At 52.4% G+C, this 22,965-nt stretch overlaps 1 protein-coding gene and 1 long non-coding RNA gene across 9 annotated transcripts in view; one reads left to right on the top strand and one right to left on the bottom strand.

The window, feature by feature from the left end:
- GLT1D1 (glycosyltransferase 1 domain containing 1) overlaps window positions 1-22,911 on the bottom strand; it is an 84,446-nt gene extending 61,535 nt beyond the window's left edge. For 3 of the 8 annotated variants that reach the window (XM_036108532.2, XM_078061128.1, XM_078061130.1), the window contains exon 1: window positions 11,871-12,037. In XM_036108532.2, the coding sequence (XP_035964425.1) occupies window positions 11,871-12,022 (152 nt within the window). In that variant the 5' untranslated portion in view covers window positions 12,023-12,037. Of the gene's footprint in view, window positions 1-6,953; window positions 8,942-11,870; window positions 12,038-12,319; window positions 12,452-21,931 lie in introns of those variants that run through there. The other 5 variants (XM_078061123.1, XM_036108602.2, XM_078061125.1 and 2 more) reach the window with 4 other exon arrangements.
- Window positions 12,663-18,539, top strand: LOC144379955 (uncharacterized). Its single transcript, XR_013443564.1, has 2 exons — window positions 12,663-14,220; window positions 15,129-18,539. It is a non-coding gene; the product is annotated as an uncharacterized LOC144379955 (long non-coding RNA).
- Window positions 22,912-22,965: the final 54 nt, after the last annotated feature.

Here is a 22,965-nt window from a genome sequence, read left to right as displayed (position 1 = left end):
AATATAAACAGAGAAAGAAAAAGATGAGGGCAAAGGATAAATATGCCCCAGGTGGCTACTGGGATGAACATCTTAAATCAAAAGATTATTTAAATCAAAAAGTTAATAAACTGTATCTTCTGAATTGTCCTGTAGGGGCAACCCTCCTAAAATACAGGACAAGGCTCACCATCACCGGCAATAATGATTCGCCCACCAGTGTCTCATCCCTGGGACCTCAGTGGGGACCAAGGCCAGTGGGATGAGGGTTAATTCAGCCCTGAGACAAAAGGCACACACCGATAGTGTCCAGTGGCATTTGCTGGGCCAGAAAGCTCCTTTTTTTAATTTCCTTGATTCCACATTTTTTCTCCTGTCCCTTAATTATGGATGATACTCAAAGTTTGCTTTTAGGCATCTGAAATTCAGTTCTTAATAAAGACTTCCAAAGTCACCCATTATCATAGCTTCCAAAGATATTTCATGGCCTTTCCATTCTACCTCCAAAATATCTTTCAAGAACATGTCTTTCTTCTCATCCTGGTTTAGTTCCTTGTAACATAAATCTAAAATACAAATCTAATAAAAGAAATTTTCTGAATGATGACAGCATGAGCAAAATCAAAAGATAGGTAAGAAACTGAGAAAAACTACTTAAAACACTTAACAGAAAGAAAGAAGCTAATTTACTTAATAAATAAAGAGTTCTCATAAATCAATCAGAAGAAGAAGAAAAAAAAAAAAACAAGTAACAACTTGATGGCAAATTAGGGATGGACCTAAAATTGTGGGCCCTCAAAAAAGAAATTCAGCTGGGCTTTTAGATACAGGAAATGGTGCTGGACTTCAGTCATCTTTTTTACATAGAATATTTGTAAAGATCAGAAGTCTGCCTAAGGCTTCGTGAAATAAACACTCCTGTCCATTACTCTGAGCGGGTAAACTGGAACAAACTCTTTGGTGGGCTGTGAAGCCGCAGCTAGGGTACTTCAGATGCACAAACTGTCACCAAACACTTCCACTTCTAGGAATCAATTCCCAAACTACCCTTGGATATGCGTGCAAAAACACACCCCCAAGACAAGGCTCTGCAGCTGCGTCTCACTTCCCAGACTGGACACAACCTCGGTGCGTGTCAGCAGGGGACTCGCTGTATTAGGGCACATTCGACACCATCAAGCTCTGCCGCCATTAAAGGGATGCAGGAGGTCGCCGTGAAATACAGGGGACTCCTGAACAACGTGGGGGTTGGGGCGTCACCCCTCCACACGCAGTCAGAAATCCACATGTAACTCTGACTCCCCCAAAACTTCACTAACCGCCTCCTGCTGACTGGAAGCCTTCCCACCAACATAAACAGTTGATTAACACAGATGGCGCATGTCATACGTATTACGTACTGTATTCTTACAATAAACTGGAGAACAGAAAAGGTTACTTGGGAAATCATAAGGAAGAGAAAATATATTTATAGTCCTATACTGTATTTATAGAAAAAAACTCCACATGTAAGTGGACCTGTGCAGTTTCAACCCCGAGTGGTTCAAGGGTCAAGTGTAATTTAGAATCAACGCCAAGAGAACGTCATTAGTGAAGAGCGAGCCAAGTGAAGAGTATTTTGTGTATATATATATATATATATATATATATATATATATATAGTATGTGTGCACGGAATATCTGTAGGACACATAAGAAATAGGCAGCAGTGATTATGTCTACGGAGGAGAAACGGACACGCCCTTTTGTGGGTTTTACGGACGGGCAGATGTTACATTTTACAATTGTTGGAGGCGTGTGTGCCCCTTACATCAACGAACCCACCCGGGCCTCCCGGGGTAGCCAGCTCAGCGTCAACTCTGTGAGAATGGGGCCCGAATCTGCCTTGCTTCTTGAATGAACTGATGACTGAATGTGTCTCTGGGATCAAGTCCAAACGCCTTAGCCGGGCACGCGGTGGGCGCCCTTCACAGCCCGCATGCCGGCCACCCCCCACTCCACCCACCTTAGCTCCAGACCCGCTCTTCCACTCGGAAGATGCCCAGTTCGGCGTGCATTCTGAGTGCCCATGGCCACGACTGTCCATTTCTTAACGCGAGCTCCTGTGAGATCCCACAGCCCCCGCTCCCACCACACATCTGTCCCCCCACTGCCATCATGTGGAGTCTGTCTCGCTCAGGATCCTTCACATCGCACTTAGGCTTCCATTACAAAGCCAGCACGTAGGTGACCATCAAGTTCCCTGAAAATTACCCTCGAGCATCTCTAAAATCATCCGGAAGTCGCTCTAGTACAAAGTCCAAATCCAACATAGCCCTTCTTTTTTTTTTTTTTTTTTACTCCAGCCATAAAACTGATTGTTATTTCTTTAGCTAGGTGAATTAGCTGGCTTGCATTTAGGGGCAATAGTGTACAAAGCAAATAAGGATAAGAATAAAAGAATGAAGGAGCTAGAATCTTCAAGCAAAGTGGTCATAAAATGGCCAAGTTGTTTGCGATGTGGGAGCCACACACAAGCTCAGGAACTCTTGAGGGAACAGCAGATTCAAACATCTTGCTCACACCCACTCTGGGGAGTAGGGTGAGCATCATCACCTGCACTACTCTGCAAATGATAATTGTTCTCTCTCTCTCTGTAATTAAATGCACGATGCTGCAGCTGTCCCTGGGCAAATAAGAAAAGTGGAGATCTTGCTTAAGCTATTGAAGTACAAGGAGTATCTTGATCTTATCATTTCCACTGTTAATGCTGATCAATCATTATCAGCCGGGAACACTGCCCCTCCCCACCTCACCCCACCTCAACTCTTCTGGAAGGGCTGTGAGCAAGGGACAAGCAGAGCCAGCTCGCATCAGCCTCAAATTTAGTATTTTACAAAAATAAGAATCCAGCCTGCTTCTGAACATGGGTGAGTAATTGTTATTCCATTTTCTTAAAACTCTAGGAAATGAGAAACCAAAAACAAATGTGTTGATAAATGGAAAAGAAGCAGTTTGATTTCTACTTAGAGAATCCATTCCTGAGAGATTTCTGTCTTATGCAGAATTGATAAGATAGGACATATGGAATGGAGGTGGTTAGGTACATATAATGGGTTGTTCTTGGTCTTTTAAACATATTTTTAAATGGCATTTCAACACTAATGTTATGATCTTATAAATATTCCAAAATAATTTTTTTTAATCTTAATTCTCTATGACTAAGAGTTTACCCTTGTTTCTGGTTGACTTTTAATGTCTTTAAGCTGCTCTGTCCCTCTTCCTTCTTTAAGTGATCATTTGATTCAAATAAACTCTGTGAGCACCTAATATGTCTAAGGAGTTCTGGTTTATTTGAAGGCTTTTTTTTTTTTAAGGTTTTATTTATTTATTTGAGAGAGAGAGAACACGAGCGGTGGGGAGGAGCAGAGGGAGAAGCAGATTCCTCGCTGAGGGGAGAACCCGATGCGGGACCCGATCCCAGGATCCTGAGATCATGACCTGAGCCAAAAGCAGATGCTTAACCGACTGAGCCACGTAGGCATCCCGACTGAAGGCTGTTTTGAGAAGGAAAGCATCTCTCACAAATTAAGAGATCTTAAGCATTATTTGGCAGTTCTAGGAAGAGATGAACCTATCTGCACATGCCCGACTCCAGATTCAATAGGATTTACCTGCTTCCACCTGGCTGAAAACCATCCTCTTTAACTGAGGGAATAGAGAACCTTGATCATTTGTGTGTTTAACTTACGCAAATTTGCATAAACTATGATGTCTGGATTGAAAAAATTGCAGGAGGAACTTAACGAGGGCAGGCGACACACTGCATTCTGTTCTATCCCCATGTGACCCTGTGTGACCCTGAGATGGGAACAGGGCCCTAGTACTCCTCGGGGCTGTCCCACCCCGTGGGCCCGTCAGAGTGCGAGCCCCCGGCCAGGCCCAGTGACACAGCACAGCACCTACGGGGAGAAGCAGGGATGTGGTTTCTGGTGGGGGACAGTCGGCGGGGCTGGGGTAAAATGGTGCTCTCCGGACAGTATTTCAAGAATTCCTGATGTGTAAAAGAAATCATGCTGGTCTTGGAATGATGAGGGTGCTCATGAAGACGAAGGCCCTTGCGTGACGGCCTGCACAAATTCACAGGCTCCAGTTTGGAAAGGTGAGCTAGAGAGGACACTGCCCCCGTAACCTTGTGTGGGTTAAGTGAGGGAATCACACATCTGTGGGACAGCGTGCTGCTTAGAAGAGTGCTGCCAATGTGTTTTCTAAACCGTAAAGTCTATCTACCTTTTAAGTGGGATTCTGGTGCGCAAGAGATTACTGTGGTGAAGCCAGTCTTTTTAAAAGAATGCAAAGTTCCATGAGAAAACAGGCAAAATGACCAGATCAGGAAGTGTCCCAAGCCCCAGTGTCTGCTGAGATGGGGCTAATGAAGTGTGAATGGCAGGGGGTGGGGGAGGCTAGTGAAAACCAGGAGGCGTGATGAGCTCGCCTGAAGAGAGATGCGCCAAGTGTAAAATATGCACACGGCTCACTAATAATTTCTGTAGTGAGGACATGTTGACATGATATTTGGAAATACTGAGTTCAAAAGAACATATTACAATTAATTTTATCCATTCCTTTGTGCTTTGTTTAATGTGACCACTAGAATACGTAAACTGACAGGGGCATTCACGCTGCTTCCATCGGTACCAGGCAGACACGCTCCGCACCATTGCCGGTTCTCCCATTTTACCGAGAGGATTGGTATTTGAATTTCTATGGAAAACTTCCTGATTTTAATGTTCCCAAATGTATTTCTTGCTCCTTCAGTGCCAACATTTGTTATTCCCTTAAATCTTCAAAAGTTCATGGACGTCTGCCGTCTGCTTTCCCCTTTCCTTTATGAGAATTAGTGAAGCTCTCACACCGGCCCTTTCTGTGGCCTCTGGAGTGTGCATTCCCAGGTCCCCTCTTCCCCAAACCCAGAATGTCCCTGTCACCCATCTGAGTGGGAAGCGCCCTAGCCCCAGGTAGGGGTGCTCCTGCTGGCTCAGGGCAATCAGAGCACCCCGGCTCGCTGTCCTCCCACCACAGACGTGCAGCTCTGGGACTTGGGGGCCCTCACTTGCACCTACAGAGACTCAGACTCTTCTTGCAAGGCCTGACATGGGAGGTGCCGGCAAGGAAAACCTAGCAAGAATGGGAAGTGGACCCCAGAAGGGGCAAGAAGCAGACTCCTGTCCTTAGCATCTTAGGTGCAAAATCAAGCCTGAAGACTGCCCCACCTCCAGACCTTTTATAGGATAAGCCGCTAAATTCCCTTCATTGTCCAGGCAGTTGGGGTTGGGTGTCCACTTACTCAAAGCTGAAAATCTCTGATACCACTGCAGACAAGCAGCTTAGAGCTTTTACTGGCGTTTGATATATAACCTGCTTGCTACATCCAGCTCTTAAAAGTCATCCAGTCTCTGACCACAATCGTATCTTTCCCCCAGGCTCCTCAATCACTCCAACCACAAAGACCTCTGACCTCAGAGAGCTCCCAGACCCGGCCTCCACGCCTGCCACCAGCAGCCCCTCCTGTGTGTCCTCCCAGCCCCACGAGGATTCCTTTTCCTGTCGGTCTAGTGAGTTGCTTGTCAACACCTTAACCCCTCCTCTGCTGGCCTTTAGTAGCGCCCGAGGTGCGTCTGGCAAGGCAAGCCCAGGACGCCCCAGCCACCCACCTCCTGGTGCCTGCCGCTGCAGTGACATGGGAGAGTGCGGTGGGTGGGACGGCCGCGGCCCGGGCCCATGACTTCAGGGACCCCTCGCATCACCGGGGTGGCTACCCACTCTTGGAACTTGAACACGCCCCTCCCTTGGCTCCCCCAGAGCCACCTGCTTCCCAGCCCCATGTGTGCCCGTCGCAGCCCTCGCTCTGACACGCGTGGGCCCCACTCTGGGCCAGAGGCGTCCCCGGGGTCAGACGGGCACACGGGGCGTGCTCGAAGCACACAGCCACCCGCAGGCCTGTGGCCGCACTCCGTGAACACGGGGCTGGGTGCTCACCGGGCCGCAGAACCAGCCCTCTCCTCTCCCAGGCCTGCGGTCCTGTGAGCGCTCCGCGTCCAGAACCCTCACCGTGGCTCCACCTGCCAAGCCAGCGACTCTCGGGCCGCACTCGGGTGCCTCTGCTTCTCCCGCCCCTGGGCCTCCGCACACATGGTTCCCATGGCCGGGAATGCCATTCCCAGCTATCTCGGTCCTCACCGAGCTCACCTGCCGGGCTCCGGCTTAGAGAGTCATTCACTACCTAGCTCATCCATCAACGTGTGCACTATTCCCTTCCACCTCCCAAGTGGCCTCCACCCGGGGATCGAGGATGGGACAGACACAACGTGGCGCCCACCCCTGGAACGCCTCGGCTATCAGAGGGTTCGGCAGTGATGCGTACGCACGGTCCTTGGGAAGGGCCGCAGAGGGGGGGTCCCATTTACAGGAGCGTGCAGAAGAAAGAGAGCCACGCAGATGGAGAGCAGACGAGTGGGGGCTGGGGCAGCTGGTGAATCAGACCGCAGCGATGACTGCGAGACTTTACGAATATACTAAAAACCACTAAATTGCACACCTTGAAAGTGTGAATTTTTTTGGTATGTGAACTATATCTCAATAAAGCAAACTGTAGGAGAAAGAAAGAGCTATTTCTCAGGGGAGCTCCCCAGACCCTCCAGAAGGCCTGCTCCTTTCATCACCCTGCACTTCTTCTTCACTGATCACAAGGCAATTAACAGCCATTTCTGCAAATATATGTTGTTCGTCTGCCATGCAGGAATGCTAGAACCTTCTCTGCAATCACCTGCTGAGCACAGAGCTGATGGCCGTGTGCTCGGGAGACAGAGGGCACCCTCGGGCACCATGCCCTACTGGAGACGCTCAATAATAAATACTAGCTGAATGAAAATATTAAGTAACTTTCAAAAACTATTACTTGAGGGGGAACAGCGATAAAGCCTTTTCCTACTGACTTCACAGACGTCCGAAGTTTCCTTGGCGTCTGCTAAAGAAGAGCTAGAAGCCCAGGGAACTTCCCTTTGGGCTCTTCTTCTCTCCAAGGGCCGGGCGATCACAGCAGAATCCAGAGGTCCGAGGAGCAGCAGCGGCGGGGATGGCAGTGGGCCCTGGCCTGGGTGCGGGCCGCTCTGCACTTCTCCGCTCCGTCCCCGTCCCCGACACGCCTTCCCGCACCGCGTCTGTTTGCTTCCGTTGCCCCGCGCACCTGTTCAGAGGGAGGACGAGAACAAGCGGCCGCACCCTGGGCTCCAGGCCAGCTCCCCACGTTCGTACAGATGCCAACGTGTGCATCCACGGGCCGCACTGACCCTCAGAATTCCCTCCTCCGACCGGAGCGGCCTGACCCCGAGGGGCTTTGCCGACAAAACCGCGGGCCTGGCGCCGGTACTCTGGCGAGCACCGTGTACGACGGGGGTCGGAAACCCTTTCCTGGGAGCGGCCGGAGACTGCGTACCTTTGGGTCCCCGTCCAACTGCCCAGCTCTGCCACTGCCGTGGGGGGATGGGGAGGCGGCAACCAGCGCCCCAGGGCACCGCCCTGTCCCCCAGATTTTCCTCACGAAACAGCCACTGCGTCTGGTTGGCCCGTGGGCCCAGCCCGGCCCAGCCTTGGCTGATCAGTCCAGGGCTCTGCGGACCAGCCTCCCACCGAGTTCAGCGCCCTTTCAAACTGTGGACCCACCACTATTTCTCTACAACAACTCTGTGAATATTTTTTTTCACATCCATTACTTGTGCAATTTATTTCTGCATCACCCGTGAAGTGAACTTTGTTCTCTAGAGAACTTTGTTCCCCAGGTTCCTGACCCTGTTTTTAACTTACCAGAGCAGCTTTTCCTTGAGACCTTTGTTGTTAGGAACTGACCTGAACACATCTGCCTGACTCAGAGGCACTATCAGGGTCACTGTCAGGTTCTTCTGGGAAGTGGCTGCAGCTGCAGGGGATGGGAGGGGGGCGGGGAACACGGTCCCCTCGCTGGGCCGCTCTGAGAGCCAGACCAGCCAACCCGGGCGGTGGAGTGTGGCGCCGCAGTGGGGACAGGGGCGCAGGCTCCCCAACCTCGTGTTCACACAGGGGCCCCCTTAGCCCTTCCAGCAAACCAAAGACCCTCAACAGCGATAATTATTCCTGAATGCCTCACGCTAACGAACAAACCCTCTAACATTCGCAGGGCTTCAGAAGCCACTCCAGAAGGAGGTGCCCGATGAGGGTATGTGGAAAGGTGAACTAACAGCCGCTGGGCCAGGCACAAGGTGAACGGACTCTCCCACCTGGCACGCAGGTCTATGGGAGGGCAAAGTGCTGCAGAGACAATAAAACAGTCACTCTGCTTACCGATCCCCACACACACCGTTCCTCCCACACACCCTCCTCCCAGCTGCCGCCTACACCGGCTAAACCACTGCATCCAGCAGGACCCACAAAACACGGAGGCTGCCCGGTGGCCTGGCCCACGTCCCAAACCCGAGCTGCAGTCGGCCAGGAAATGCATCTCTGTCGAGGAAACCTAACATGGGCCAGTCAGGCTCCTCCAGCTTGGTTTAGCCAGCTCACCTGCCCGTCGCCGGCAGGGCTTGCTAGCTCTAGAGGAGCCCCAGCCGCCCAGCCAGCAGGCCTGTCCCCGCCGAGCCGCTTCTAAGGCTCCATGAACCTCGCTCTAGCCCCAAATCCCATGGAAGTGCGACCGGCTGGTGAGGCAGGGCATCCCTGATCTGTGGGTCGTTTTCCCTTGAATAAAGGACATCAAACTCCTTACTAAATAGTTGTGGTTTTGGCATTTGACACACTCCACGTTCAACAGCCAAGCCCTGTTTCCTTTACTTCTGAAGTATGTCAGACTCAAATGCTCACCTCCTCTGCCCCCCCAATCCACCCTCCAAAACACAGCTCAAACGACCTTCTTCAAAACTGGATCGCTTTTGGGGCGCCTGGGTGGCTCAGTCGTTAGGTGTCTGCCTTCAGCTCAGGTCATGGTCCCGGGGTCCTGGGATCGAGCCCCGCATCGGGCTCCCTGCTCAGCGGGAAGCCTGCTTCTCCCTCTCCCGCTCCCTCTGCTTGTGTTCCCTCTCTCGCTGTGTCTCTCTCTGTCAAATAAATAAAATCTTAAAAAAAAACTGGATCACTTTTGGTGGCTTCATTCTGTTCGTGGCCCAAAACCGCAGGTCCCGGATGACATGGGTCCTGCCCACGTCTCCAGCCATGTCTACCCACTCCACCCAGAGTGGGGTTTGTCTCAGCACTACTGACATTTTGGGCTGGATGAGTCTCCGCCGTGGGGGCCATCCTGGGCACTGTAGGGTGTCTAGTGGCACCCCTGGCCTCTACCCAAGACACGCCAGGGGCCCCTCACGCCCAGCATGACAACCAGACACTGCCCAATGTCCCCCAGGGGCAAAATCATTCCTCCCTCCTCTGCACATCCTTCCAGCCCCGGATCCCACTGGGCATCACTCATCTAGCGTATTTGGCATTGCTAAGGCCACACAAGTCAGATACGGAGAGGACTTGCTCTCCCCCTTGATCCCACCTGCTGGCCCTTCGCCTGAGACACCCATCCTCCCTTCACACCAGCCCGTGCCCACCTGGCCAGTTAAGGTCCATGGTATCATGAATCGCTCACGCTTATTAAATGCGTACTAAACACTGAAAATGTATTAACTCATGTTTGATTCTCGTAACAAACCTGTGAGGCAGGTAATAGCATCCCCTCTTCGCGGGTAAGAACTCTGAGCGGCTAAGCATCTACGTAACCTGGCCTCCATCTCAGCTGCCGGGGGGCCCGCACGGGAAGGCGGGAGCCCTGCTCTGGAGCTCGTGTCTTCCATCAGTCTGTGATGCCCGGAGTCTCTCCCACCTCTGGCCCGGGAGGGGCCGCCTGCCTACGTGCTCCCAGGGCACCTGTACCTTCCTATCCGTGCACTCATCACGATCCCGCAATGCTATTTACGGACCCGGCGTTAATTTACAACTACAAACAGATGCCCAAGAATGGACCCACGTCTTCTTTTTAAAAGTCCAATCTTATCTAACTCACACCCCTCCTCTGCTAGACTGAAGGCAACTCCAATCTTATTCATTTGGGGGGCTCCCTCCCCCACGGCCCAGGGTCACTTGAGGGCTAGAGGGGTCTTTGGCAGGGAAAGTGTGAGGAGATGCTCTAGCTCCACAAGAATGTCTGTCACCATAGGAACCCCTGTCCCCTCCCCTTCCAGGACACCTGGCATTCTTTCCTCAAGGAGCCTCGGTTTTCACAGGACCCAAGATGTCTTTGGCAACTACTGATTTTTCCTTTTCTGCGCTCCCTCCAGAGTGAAGGGGAGACAAGGCTGGCTCTGAAGAGACCAGAGCACAAAGAGCCCTTGTTGTCACGCTTCGTGCACAGCCAGGAAAACCAAGGACAAGCAGCTCAAGGGGCCTGCACCCCCACTAAATGTCAGCGGTCCCCATGGCCACGCCTGCCTACTTCTCCTAATGGCCCTCTGGCTGGGGGCGCCTAGGGGCCTTTGGAATATTGGGGTTCATATGTACAGTTCACATCGGGAGCAAATGTTAAACAAAGAGATGCTTTCTCTAGTTCCCTAGCAGGATCTGGCATCTCTCTCTGACCCCCCTTCCCGGCACTGCCCCCCCCCCCCCACCGGAAGCACTAGGTTCCAGAGGACCTGGCCTTCTGCTTCTCAGGCTTGTCAACCTCGGTCTGGCCTCAGGACCTGTGCTCTTGCTATTACCTACTCCCGAACCATCTTCCCAGATCGGAGCGAGCTGCTGCTTTTGGTCACAGAGGTCTGAGCTTAACTATCACCAAGTCAGAAGGGCTCCCAGCCCGGCCCGCCTGTGGCCCTAACCACCATCCGAAACTGCCTCCTTTAATTCTGCGGACTCCCGTAGTCTGTCTCCCCTGCTAGAATGTGCTTCATCAGCGCAGAGGCCGCAGGGCACTTCCTCCCGCTGTGTGCCCATGAGTGAAAGCAGGGGCACTGAAATTAGACTTAAGATAAACCTGTATGCTGAAAATCCTCGTTGTGAAATCCTAATCGTAAACCTCAGAAAACTGATTTATCCTCTATCAATCATTGCCACTTACAATCTGGAGGAGAACTGTAACATCTTTAAGTGGAAAGGGACATTAAAGGGTTGGCTTTGCCCCAAGTCGTTCATTTTAATGATGGGGAAGCAGACCCACCGAGGGGAAGTAAGTTGAGAAATTTCATGAAGCAAGTCAGTTAAAAACAACCACCACAACTGTCCATTAAGCTTCAGGCACTAATCTGGTCTGTGCGTGCCCTGAGGGGCTTACAGTGCAGAGAGGAGAAGAGAAAAAACACAAATAAGCATATGACAAGATCATTGCAGCAGAAGGTAAGTGTTGAGAAGGTGAGCACACAGGAGGAGGAGGATGGAACAGGGTATGCTGGGAGCGGAGGAGGGAGGCCCCCGCGGACAGCAGGGCCCACCCGGAGGACGAGGGAGGCCCCCGCGGACAGCAGGGCCCACCCGGAGGACGAGGGAGGCCCCCGCGGACAGCAGGGCCCACCCGGAGGACGAGGGAGGCCCCCGCGGACAGCAGGGCCCACCCGGAGGACGAGGGAGGCCCCCGCGGACAGCAGGGCCCACCCGGAGGACGAGGGAGGCCCCCGCGGACAGCAGGGCCCACCCGGAGGACGAGGGAGGCCCCCGCGGACAGCAGGGCCCACCCGGAGGACGAGGGAGCGCTGGCACGTTGGCTGCACCCTGGGCCTGGAAACCCTCGCCAGCTCCAGGCTTCCAGGGACCCTCCTTCGCACTCAGGGTTCTGCACGAACGGCACTTGGGCGGGAGGCCTCCGCGGGGCCTCCCTGCCTGAACCGCTCCCGTGCGCGAGCAGCCCTAACGCTGTTAGGTTCCATGCACTGCGTCGGTCCCGCAGACATGCGTGCGCGTCTGCTGGCTTCTGCCCCACGGCAGTGCAGGCGTCACGCACACCTGACCTCGGCTCTCCTCCTGGGTCCCCAAGCCTAGGGCGCTCCGGACGCACGGAAAGCATCAGTGAACCAGGCGCGGAAGACGTGCGCGCGGAGCAGCCCGGCAGCCCCTGCGGCGCCTTCTCCCCGCCGTCCTGCCCCAGTGCGGGATCCTACGCGGGGTCCCCCCCACCCCGGACAACCCCAGAGGCCGGGCCCTGCGCGCGCACGGCCCCCACCTGCCCGCGCCCCCGGGTCCGCCGCCGCCTCGCGCCCGCCCGGGCCCCTGCGCGCCGGCCCGTCCGTTTGGGCGCGCGGTCGCGGCGGCCCCAGCGAGCGCCCCGCGCTCACAAGGCGATGCTCCCCGGCGCCGCACCTACCGGACGCGCTCGGCCGTGACGGCGTTGCCCGTGTGCCGCCGCAGTACGGCCAGAAACAGGAGCCGCATGCCGCCGTCGTCCCCGCCGCCGCCCGGCCATCGGCCGCCTGCCGCCGCCGCCGCCGCCGCCGCCGCGGACCTGGCCCGGAGGCGGGGGCGGGAGCGCGGACCGGGGCGGGGACGCGGACCGGGGGGAGGGGGACGGGGGCGGGGACGCGGACCGGGGGGAGGGGGGCGGGCGGGCGCCCGGGCGGCGAGCGGTGGCGCTGGGTCGGTCCCGCCCGCCGCTCCTGAGGCCGCGCCCGCGCTCGCCGCTCCTGGCACCGGGTGCCCGGCGCGCGGGAAGCGGGGGGAGGGGGTAGCGCGAGGCCGCTCCCACGGGGACCGGGGCATTTGTACAAGGACCGCTCCCACGGGACCAGCACCGGGGGGGGGGTTCCTCGGGTCCCTCCCAGGGGAACCAGAAGAGATCACGGGTGGACTGTAGGTCTGCTCCCTTGGGGACTGGCACCGGCGGTGATTTTGGGTCCCCTCCCACAGGGACCGGCGGCAGCGGGGACTGCAGATGCCCTCCCTCAGGAACCACGGACGGCCTCACCGGCGCCAGGGTGCTCAGAGTCTGCCCCAGGGGTGTCAGGACCAGGGTCTCTGGAATGGCTTGAAAAATCAGAGATGTGGCAATCCTAAACCATTTCCACCATCCACTAGATCTAAGAAGGAGCTGTCTGCCCCTTCAGATGTGTTAAAAGATAAACTGAGACATAGTAAGATTTTTTCAGTTTATTTGAGCCAAAGTTGACCCCATGGAGCACTACTGAACTGGAAATGGTTGCTGGGGGAGGGGCAGCAGCTCCAGGAGAGACTTTCATACGGAAAATGCTGAAGCAAAGGAAGTATGTTAATTGGCTCCAGCTGAAAGCCTGGTTGGCTACTTGTGATTGGTTGTTCTGAGTTTCCACTTGGGAACCCAAACCCTGAGGCACGGACAGCGCCGTGTGGTGGCTTCTGTAGGCCGGCACCCAGGCCTCGGAGTCCCACCGGTCTCGCCGCCTGGTTCGATCTGACACGGGGCCTGAGCTCTTCAGCGCACCACGGTGGTGGAGGCTCACTTCAATTCCTTCATGATCTCCACCTGAATGTGAAGAAACTCAAGTGTATTTCGTGGCTCCACGGTCACCAGGGACCCAGGCTTCTACGTCCAGCATCGCAGGGTCCGGCTTGTTCTCAACAGGGCCGTAAAGTGCGGCCCATCCGTCAGGCTCCAGGCAGCGGGCAGGGTGGGCACAAGGGTGCACCCGACATGGTGCCTTTAGGAGCTCCTCCTGGAGAGTGACACGGCCGAGGCCTGTATCTTACGGAGTACAGGACCCCATCTTCCATCCACGGCAGCCGGGAAGTAGGGTCTGCTAGCTGGGCGCGCTGTCCCCTGCATCCAATGGTCACTAAGAGAGAACACAGGTCCTGAGGACCTGGGTGTGGACATACCTTTTTCGGGGCAACCACTCGACCCACTAACTGGCCCATTTCAAAAATGACTGTGTGTATGAAGGCCCTGACTCCCACACAAGGGACTATTTATTCCCCACTTGTACCCCCATGGCTCTTTGTCCCTTCCCCTATACTGGTCCCAGTCTGCATAATAATCAGCAGCCAGCCCCTTCGTCTCCAGGGGTCTGAGCGCAGTCATGCTCCAACTTCCACTTGCCTGGGACCATGTCGTGGGTGGAGAAGGCACTTGGTAGATGTTTGCTGAATTAAATGAAATCACTGACTGTGCACTGCTGTGAAATTTTATTCCTATGATAATGCATTCCTGATTTTTTTAATGGAAGTCAGTGCTGCAATAGGATTTCCTAGGCTGAAATTCACTTTTATTGGATTTTTCTGAAATACGCCTGTAAGGTAAGAGGTTCTGACATATCTTTGAGGGCCCATTACTTTATTCATTCATTGCTTCAGCTTACCCATTTATAAGACGAGAAAGACTACACAGTATCATAGCTAATTAGTTCATTTTGGTGAAGTCTTTTATGATTCTCCCAAGTAGATAATAGAAAAGGGTACAAAGACAAAAAATGTGTTATTATGGGATAATATAGAAATAATTACTGGGGGGGGCACAGCTAGAACAGAAAAGGTTGTAAGCCTCTCATAAGATTTCTCCAGATACTTCTAATATAAGGGTCTTAAAATAGATGTAAAGCAAAATCTGTTTTTTCTTTCATCATAGTGTTTACTCAGACTATTTCTCTAGTTCATGGCACCAAGGAAAATGAAAGTTTATTATCTACCCTGTATAAAAGTGATAGCATTTCAGGGGAGAGCACCGTGGGCATATTGACTTTAGAAATGGCTCATGATAAAAATCAGCACCTGACATCTTTTTTTCTTCTTTTTTTTCCTTCATGACATTAACAAGTGGGGCACTCTCCTTCTCTTTTTCTAGCAGATTCCAATCTCTGTAGGATCATTCTTCCCCACCATACTGAGAACTACAACTATGGGATGTGTGTGTATGTGTGTGAGCGGGGGGCGGGGGGGGGGGGGAGACAGGGAGAGAGATCTTCCTAAATACAGAAGGCGCAGGCAGAACTGTTAGGCTCTCTCTTCCTGTCTTTCACGGACAGCACTTGAATGTGACCAAATACAAAAGCAAGCTGTTGGTCTAAAGTAACTAGTTTCTTCCAGTCTTGCTTAAGGAACATGGGGAAGTCAACCAGAACTAAACGATTTTCCCTTTGAGCTTTTGGCAAAAAAGTGGGCCTTTCTTCCCATTGCTGTGCTGAAGGTGGGGTGTACTGCGTTCTTAGCTCTGCAGCGCAAGGACGCTCATCCCAAAGCTTCTCCTCGTTGCCAACTGGGGCAGGACGTCTGAGAGCTCTGCTGCAGCTTTAGGGCTTCACGGTTCTCACGATGCGGGAGATGGAGGTCCCATCACTGCACATCAGAGGTTAACTGCTGCTAACAACACCCTGTTGTAAGTACTGACCCGTGTTTATTCTTTTAAACTTTTCATTTACTATTTTTTTTTAAGATTTAACTTGAGAGAGAGAGAGGGAGCATGAGCATGTGAGCAGCGGGAGGGGCAGAAAGAGAGAGAATCTCAAGGCAACCCCCCACTGAGTGCAGAGCCTGATGCAGGGGTCTGTCTCATGACCTGAGATCATGACCTGAACCTAAATCCAGAGTTGGACACTTAACCGACTGAGCCACCCAGGCGCCCCTTTTTCATTTATATTACACACTCACATATGATTAACACACACAGATAACATCACACAGAATCCCACCGCCCTAAGATAACCACTATGAATACTTTGGTCTCAAGTTTTTCCAGACTCAATGAACAAATCATGGTGCCCATCACACAGCTGGCAGTGCCCTGAGCACTCTCCAGTATCCCTCCCTCAGTCCTCCCCCCGACCCTAGGTGGCAGGTACTACTGTCCTCAGCACTTTACAGGAGATACGGGAGATTCGAGAAGGTACACGTCTCCCAAAGTGGTGCGGACCGTATAGGCTCCACAGTCCCTTCAGCCCCGCCGTACAGACCCAGGGACACAGCACCCTGTTGTTGGTGACGACTCGCATTGCTTTGCTTTGTGTTTGTTATTTCATTACAAAAAGCAAAAATGCTTTATATGGGTTTTTTGTTGTTATTTGCTTTTTTTTTAAAACTTAATAATCGTGGTAGGCAATTTCCCCCCCCTTTTTTAGTGAGTAAAGCGACAGAAGTTTATTAAGCAAGGATACAGAAAAAGCTCTCAGGAGAGGGGTCCCGACAGGGTTGCCCCATGGCAGGCAACATTCTAACATGGCCCTAAGATTTCCAGCCTCCTGATTTATGCCTTCTTCCAGTTATTCAATCAAATGCCCACCCAGGTGATGAGGTGAAGAGAATCTGTAGATTAAATTTCCAAATTAGTTGCCCTTAGAATAGGGAGGTCGTGCAACGTGAGTCTCACCCAGTCACTGAACGGCGCTGGGCATTTCCCGATGTCTCCAAGACGCCGGTGTGAGGGATCCTCTGGAGTCTCTGCGCTGGCACTGGGGCCAGAGGCGGCCAGGTGCACAGAGTGCGGGTGGGCTCAGGGCTGCAAGTAGCGCCCAGCTGAGAGCCCGCAGGAAGCGGGCCTCTCCCCACCTCACGGGACTGCATCAGCCGCGATCCCAGGAGCCACAAAGAGCTCCAGATGAGACCTCAGCCCAGCCCACACCTTCCCTTCTGCTCGAGGCCCCGAGCCGGGAACCAGCCCACAGCTGTGAGCTGACCCGGGTGCTGCCTGAGCCGCCACACAGTTGTGGTAATTTGTTCTGTAACAATAGAAAACCAACACAGTATATCTTGAATGTGTTCCACCTCAGAATCCTGCATCATTTGAATGACTACATAGTATCCCAGTGTACCCATGCCCTATAATTTAATCAGTGCCTTGCTGTTTCCTTTTTTTTTTTTTTTTTTTTTTTTGCTATTTGAAGCAACACTGTGATGAACATTTTACAGCTCCGTCTCTGCATGCATTTTTAAATTCCTAGCAGTGGTACTGCACATTCAGAGTGTAGGCAAACGTGGTTTTGATATAAACAGTCAACTGCCCTCTAGAAACGTTGTACCAAATTTACCTCTCCATTGACCATTTATGAGTACCCTCACTTGACTGCCCAACAATTGCCAACACTGACTATTTTTCAGCTCAAGTGACATGTCCCCTCTTTCTGCATTTTTAAATTACTGGTGTAACTTGACTTTTCTTTTCCCCTTGAAGGGCATTTTCTTCCCGTGTGTGTGTGTGCATGTGTACGTATTGTATTGCTTCTATTAGCTGGAACTTTTCCAATTGCAAGGGACCGAAAGTCACAATTGCTTAATCAGAAAGGGAAGTCATGGGCTCACAACTGAAATGTCCAGGAAAAAAGCTACTTTAGGTGACAGGCAGAACCTGGACCTGGAACATGTCTTTTTCAAACAAGGTCTTTTTCTGTTCATCCCTACTCTTTTCTGAGTTGTTTCATTCCTAAGTTTTATAAGATGGCCCCTGGCAACTCTAGGCTTATTATCTTTAGAATTACAAATTGAGCAGAAGGAACAGTTCATTCCTGGTCCTCCAGAATAAGTCAAGGGATCAGCTCTGATTAGACCAAAATGGGGTCCGTCTTTGAGCCAATCACTGTAGCTCAACAGATGGAATCCTGACATTGGATGGGCTTAGATCACATGACCATGATCACAGCTAGCCTAGGGGACAGCCAGTCCTGCCGGCACCACCCCAGGAGCTGAAAAGCGAGGTGCCCCTAGCAGAAGAGATGCTGAGCAGCACCAGAGGACCGCTCTCTTCTACGACGCCCGAACATTCACTTTGCCAGTTTTATTTATTGGATATTTACCCAAGAAATCCCGTAAGATTCCAAGAACTTATAAAATAAAGACATTAACTTTGTCATACGTATTTCAAGTATTTTCAAAGTTTGTTTGCTGCCAACTGCACTTATCCTTTTTTATGCAAATAAGTTTTAAGTTTTTATGTAACCAAATCAATTAATGTTTTCTGTAATGGCTTATGGCCTTGGTGTTAGGCTTAGGAAAGCGTTCCCTGTCCTGAGATTTTCTGTTTGCCAATAGTTTCATGTAATGCTTTTGATAGAAAATTTATGCTGGAATTTATGCTGGTCTGAAATATGAAGCCTGTTTTTCCCCTGTGTATAGTCGCTCACCCCAACAGAATTGACTGAATAATCCCTTCTTTTCTCCATGTGTTGGGCATGCCCTTAGTACCACAAGCTGAATCATTTCACACACATGCTTTAGTGCTCGTCCTTCGTGTTCATCTCCACGGACCTCTTCTGTAAGGCCCAATCTAAAACACGAACATGCTGTGGCTGCTGGCTGTTTTAACACAGCGACAGGAATGGAGATATTTACAAGGAACTGTAAGAGTGGGAATCGAAAGAGAATGGGCAGGTGCGGCCCCATGTCTTGCACTTCTTCAAAAGGAAGGAAGCAGAAGTTCCTTTTCTCTCTCCTCCCTCCCCCTTTCCGTCGGTTAATGCCTGCCTGTTGCAGATGTCTCATGGCTATTTAAAGCACAGGAGAAAAGGAACCCAAGAAGTAGAGGTTGCTACTCACAAGGGTCGAAGAAAACGAGTGTTTGAAAAAAGTCAAACCAAAACCCATCTTCCTGGCCACACACTCTCATCTCCCCTGTAAAAATAAAACGCAAGTCATTCTGAAAGCTGAATTAATTCTCACAACAGCAGGTTAGTGTGACTTTGTTTTGGGCTCAAGAAAATAAGGCCTGACTCCATCCCACAGGTTGACTCTGTTTTTACTTCTCATATTTTCTGCTTTTACCTACATGCTTTGCAGCCAGACAGAACTGTGACAACAGGGACTCCCAGAAATAACCAGAACTTACAACAACTTTTTACCCGAGGAGAGTCAAGAGATGGACGGATGGCCTGACTTTAATGCAGCTGATGCGTCACGCCGTGGCCTGGCGCAGAGACGTGCTGGGCCTGTCGTGGTCCCTGGGATGGAACTGGGGAAGCAGGACAGCAGAAGCATCGGCCACGCGTACTGACACTGAGCAGTGATGACAGGTGGAGAAGGGCTGGTTAGTGATGTACAGACAGCCCAGGACGTCCAGGATGGCCACTTGGAGACCCACGTTTTGAGAAAGCAGAAGCTATGAGCCAGCAGATAGAGCTGTATGGCGGCACAGGATGAGCCACGCAGATGTGAAATGAGAAGCAGAAACACCGTGAAAAAGTCGACGGCCCCTGAAATGTCCTCGGTCCCCACTGGTTTCTGAATTCACTCCATCAGAAGGCATCTCCTCTGGGCTCTGCACTGAGCAGGGACAGGGGACAGGGTAGTGACGGAGAAGGAAAGGTCCTGCATCAGAGCAAACGGTGCCTTCCAGTCCACACCACAAGCGACCTTGCAGTAAGGTCCTGTTTCCCAGAGAGCCCTTGAGGTGAAGGGACTGCTCACAAAACTATACTTTGTAAGACCATGTTACCTTTCGTCCACACGCCAGCTGTGTGAGTTAGGTCATGTACTTATTTATTTGAGGTGTAAAGGAGAGACTCCCACGATTACTTTCAGGAACAGGGGCATATTCCAAGTTTACACCATAAAGTGGTGAGAGTCAACTTACATCAGCTCTTTAGCACTATCATCGTTGGGGCTTAGCACAGGGGCTAAAAACACACTGATTATATGGGCCAGGCAGAAACTCTACGAGCAAACTGGACCAAGTGTGAGGGAAAATTCAGGCTGCCCTCTCTTATTCTTTTATTTTCCTGCTTGCCATGACAGGTGGCTTTGGGCTACAAGTAACAGAAAACCCAACACAGCGGCCTGAACAGTGTCAGCTTTATGATCTTTACTATCTGACTTCTCCCTGATTCTCCACGTGCCATCCACGTCCTGAGCTGGCTCGGCTCATGATTGTGAGGCAGTTGCCAGCAGCAGTGAGGGCTCCCGGCTCCCGAATTCATGCCCGGTTTGGAAGAGTGTGTCTCCGTTGCAGTCATGGAACAAGAGTCCTTTCTTTTGGCTGACTGGGCCAATTTATGTCATTTGTGCTCTGCTGGGCCCTGGGGGAATGTCCTGTCTTGAATGGTTACAGTCTGGGTTTCCACACCAGTCACTGTGAAGAGGCAGGAGAGACTAGCGTTGGTTCTGAATAGTCAGATCCAGAAACAAAGATGAAGTTAGCTTTTCCTGAGCTGCATGGGTAGCTGGTGGGGAGTGGGGCGGGGGGGGGGGGGGCAGCACAAATTGAGAGCAGAAGGCCGAATGGAATCCTGTTTGGAAGCACAGGAGGGTGCACACTGCACGTTCGTGTAAGGCAGTGCTGTCGGACAGAACTTTCTGCAGAGGTGGGGTGATCTATACTGTGCTCTCCACCGTGGTAACCACCAGTCACAGGAGGCTCTTGGGCACCTGAAATGTGGCTGGTGTGACTGAGGCACAGAACTTTTCATTTTATTAAACTTGTAGTAATTTAAGTTCAAACTGCCACACGTGGCTACCGGCTAGTGCACCAGACAGCGCAAAGAGAGAAGAATTCTCCGCGGTAAGAAAATAAAGACAACAGAGAGTGAGCGGGCCTGAAGTAAGCTGGAGAGTGTATGCCCCACATCAGACAGTGACTGCTACCTGGTGTCAGCAGATGACGGCCATGGGAGAGGACAGGTGTGTTTTCATCATCCGATGCTGCTAACAATCCTGCCCTGAACTTAGGGGTTCAAAATAACAAGTATTTCATTTGTTCACAATTCTGCCAACTGGGCTGAGGCTCAGCTGGGCAGTTTCTGCTGGGCTTGCTGTTGGTGACTTGAGTGGCTTCCTTGGGCCGGCAGGTCGGCTGGGATGATGGGGACCTCCTCTCAACATAGTTGCAGACTCTTCTTCGACACGTGGTCTCTCTGGCAAGGTGCCTGGGCTGCTTCAATGGTGGTTCAGGGCTTCCAAGGCACCAAAGGAGAAGCTGCGAGACCTTCCTAAGGCTCAGGCCCAGACCTGGCCAGGGATACTCTGCCACATTCTCAGAGTGGTTTTTACAAAACACTGCAAACAAACCAAACCATTTCTTCCTGCTGGACTGTTTTTGCAACTTCCTGGTGTCAGAGACTGCAGGGTATACCCAGCTTCTCCCCAGGACCAGGAGCTGCTCAAAGTGCCTCAGGGTACATCCTGACCTCCGTAACTGCCACACCCACTTTATTCACTTCGCTCTACACTTCTCAGCTGAGATAATCCAACTGAGTTAGTCTGCGTCATCCAAGATGGCACATCTGCACTAGACAGAGCTTCACACTAAATCATCACGTGAACCAAGTCAAATGGCTTCACTTTTACCCCCATATTTACTCTGCACTTTGCCAGAGAGTGTCAGCTTTATCAGTCTTTTAACAAATACTTGGAGGATCTGTCTCATGTTCCAGCCAGAATGTGGAAAAAGCACTGCATTGTACTAGGAATTGAGTAAAAGCCCTTTATTTAAGACTGAGCTCTACTGCCTACTAGGTGTGTGATCCTGGACAGAAATCTTACGTGCCTCGCCCTTCAGTTAAATTAGGATACTAATGTACACTTTAGAACATCAGGGGAGTCTCAAAAAAAAAAAAAAGAAAACATAAAATGCTCTTTTGGCACCATTTAAAAATCAACAAATATTCACTCATTCATTCCCACATGTATTTATCGTTGGCAGGGGTTGTGCTATTTTCTTGGAATACAGTAACGGACAAACAAAATCACAGCCCTCCCAGGTTGGAAGACAGATATTAAACCATTTCACAAAATACGTGATCATTAATTAATACGGTGTTGTGAAGATATCGAATAGGGTACCCTAATGACATATGAAAAGGGATGCGCCCTGTTCTGGGGGGAACAGAAATGTGACATTTGAGCTAAGGGCTGGGGATGACTGGCATTAATGGACTGGGTGTGAAGGTCCTACACTGGCGTTCGATGATCCCCTCTTTAAATATTAAGTATTTCCTGCCTGCTGGGGCCATCAGTCTAGGGGTCACTCACTTAGGAACATAAAGAAGTGAATACAAGCTACTTCAAGGAAGGACGTCTTATCCAGGTGACCTACCTGCAAGCCCACTGCCCAGGGAACGGCTCCACGCTTCTCTCAGCTGGCCGTGAAGACAGAGGCAGTTAGAAGCACTGGCCCCGCGCGAGTCCCATCACTCAGCCGTGGGTCCCACGTCGGAAGCCACGCTCGGGCCAGTTCTTACGGACACTGCTCCGCTCCCCCATGTGCCGGTCACTGTTGCAGGTGCTCTGGGCGCGGTGAGGAAGAAGACACATTAGAACCCTGCCCCTGTGGAGCCAGGACTGTGGGGACCAGTACACGCCGGGGAAAGGGGCGAAGGAAGACACAAAAACCGCGGCAGGCGCCACGGAGACACTGCAACAGGGCACTGGGCCGGGGGCGGGACCCACTTTAGACGGGACGGTCGCGAAACGCTTACAGGCAGTGGACCCCTGAGGGTTGAAGGGAAGCGGGAAGCCATCCGTGTGACAAGGACACAGGCTGAGCCTGGCTTCTGGGACAGCGGTCCTTCGTGGGGGCCACTGGGAATGCCTCCCGACAGCGTGGCTGCCAGCCCGGCGAGCGGCGTGGAACCGGCACCGGCGCACGGCGGAGGCCAGGGGTGCCGCTCGCCGTCCACCGCGCACAGGGCAGCGCACGACACAGAACCATCAGCCCCCGAAGTCAGCCGTGCGCCTGCAGAGAAACCCCGTCCCGGGGCGCCAAGGAGCCCGGGGCAGGCGCCAGCTTCGCAAATCAGCCTGGAGAGCGGGCAGAGTCCGGGGCCAACAAGGGCCTACGTTTCCGTGGCCGGGGGCTTGACGCTTGGCAGTGCCAGGCGCCATTCCGCTTTAAATACCGCGGGTGGGAACGCCGGGCCCCCAGCGCACCACTCACGGCGGAAGCGGGGCCCACCCACCCCCCGGCCGGGCTTCCGGCCAGAACCGGAAGTCCCGGCGGCTGCGGCCAATGGGGGCACCGGGCGGGCGGGCCGAGGCGTGGCCGGGCAGGTCTCGCGAGAAGGGCGGCGGCGGCGGCAGCCAATAGGGACGCCGCGGGGGCGGGCCGAGGCGTAGACGGGCGGGTCTCGT

This window comes from Halichoerus grypus, chromosome 13 (assembly GCF_964656455.1).
Source record: "Halichoerus grypus chromosome 13, mHalGry1.hap1.1, whole genome shotgun sequence".
NCBI classification, from domain to species: domain Eukaryota; kingdom Metazoa; phylum Chordata; class Mammalia; order Carnivora; family Phocidae; genus Halichoerus; species Halichoerus grypus.
This window is presented reverse-complemented; position numbering and strand designations above follow the sequence as displayed.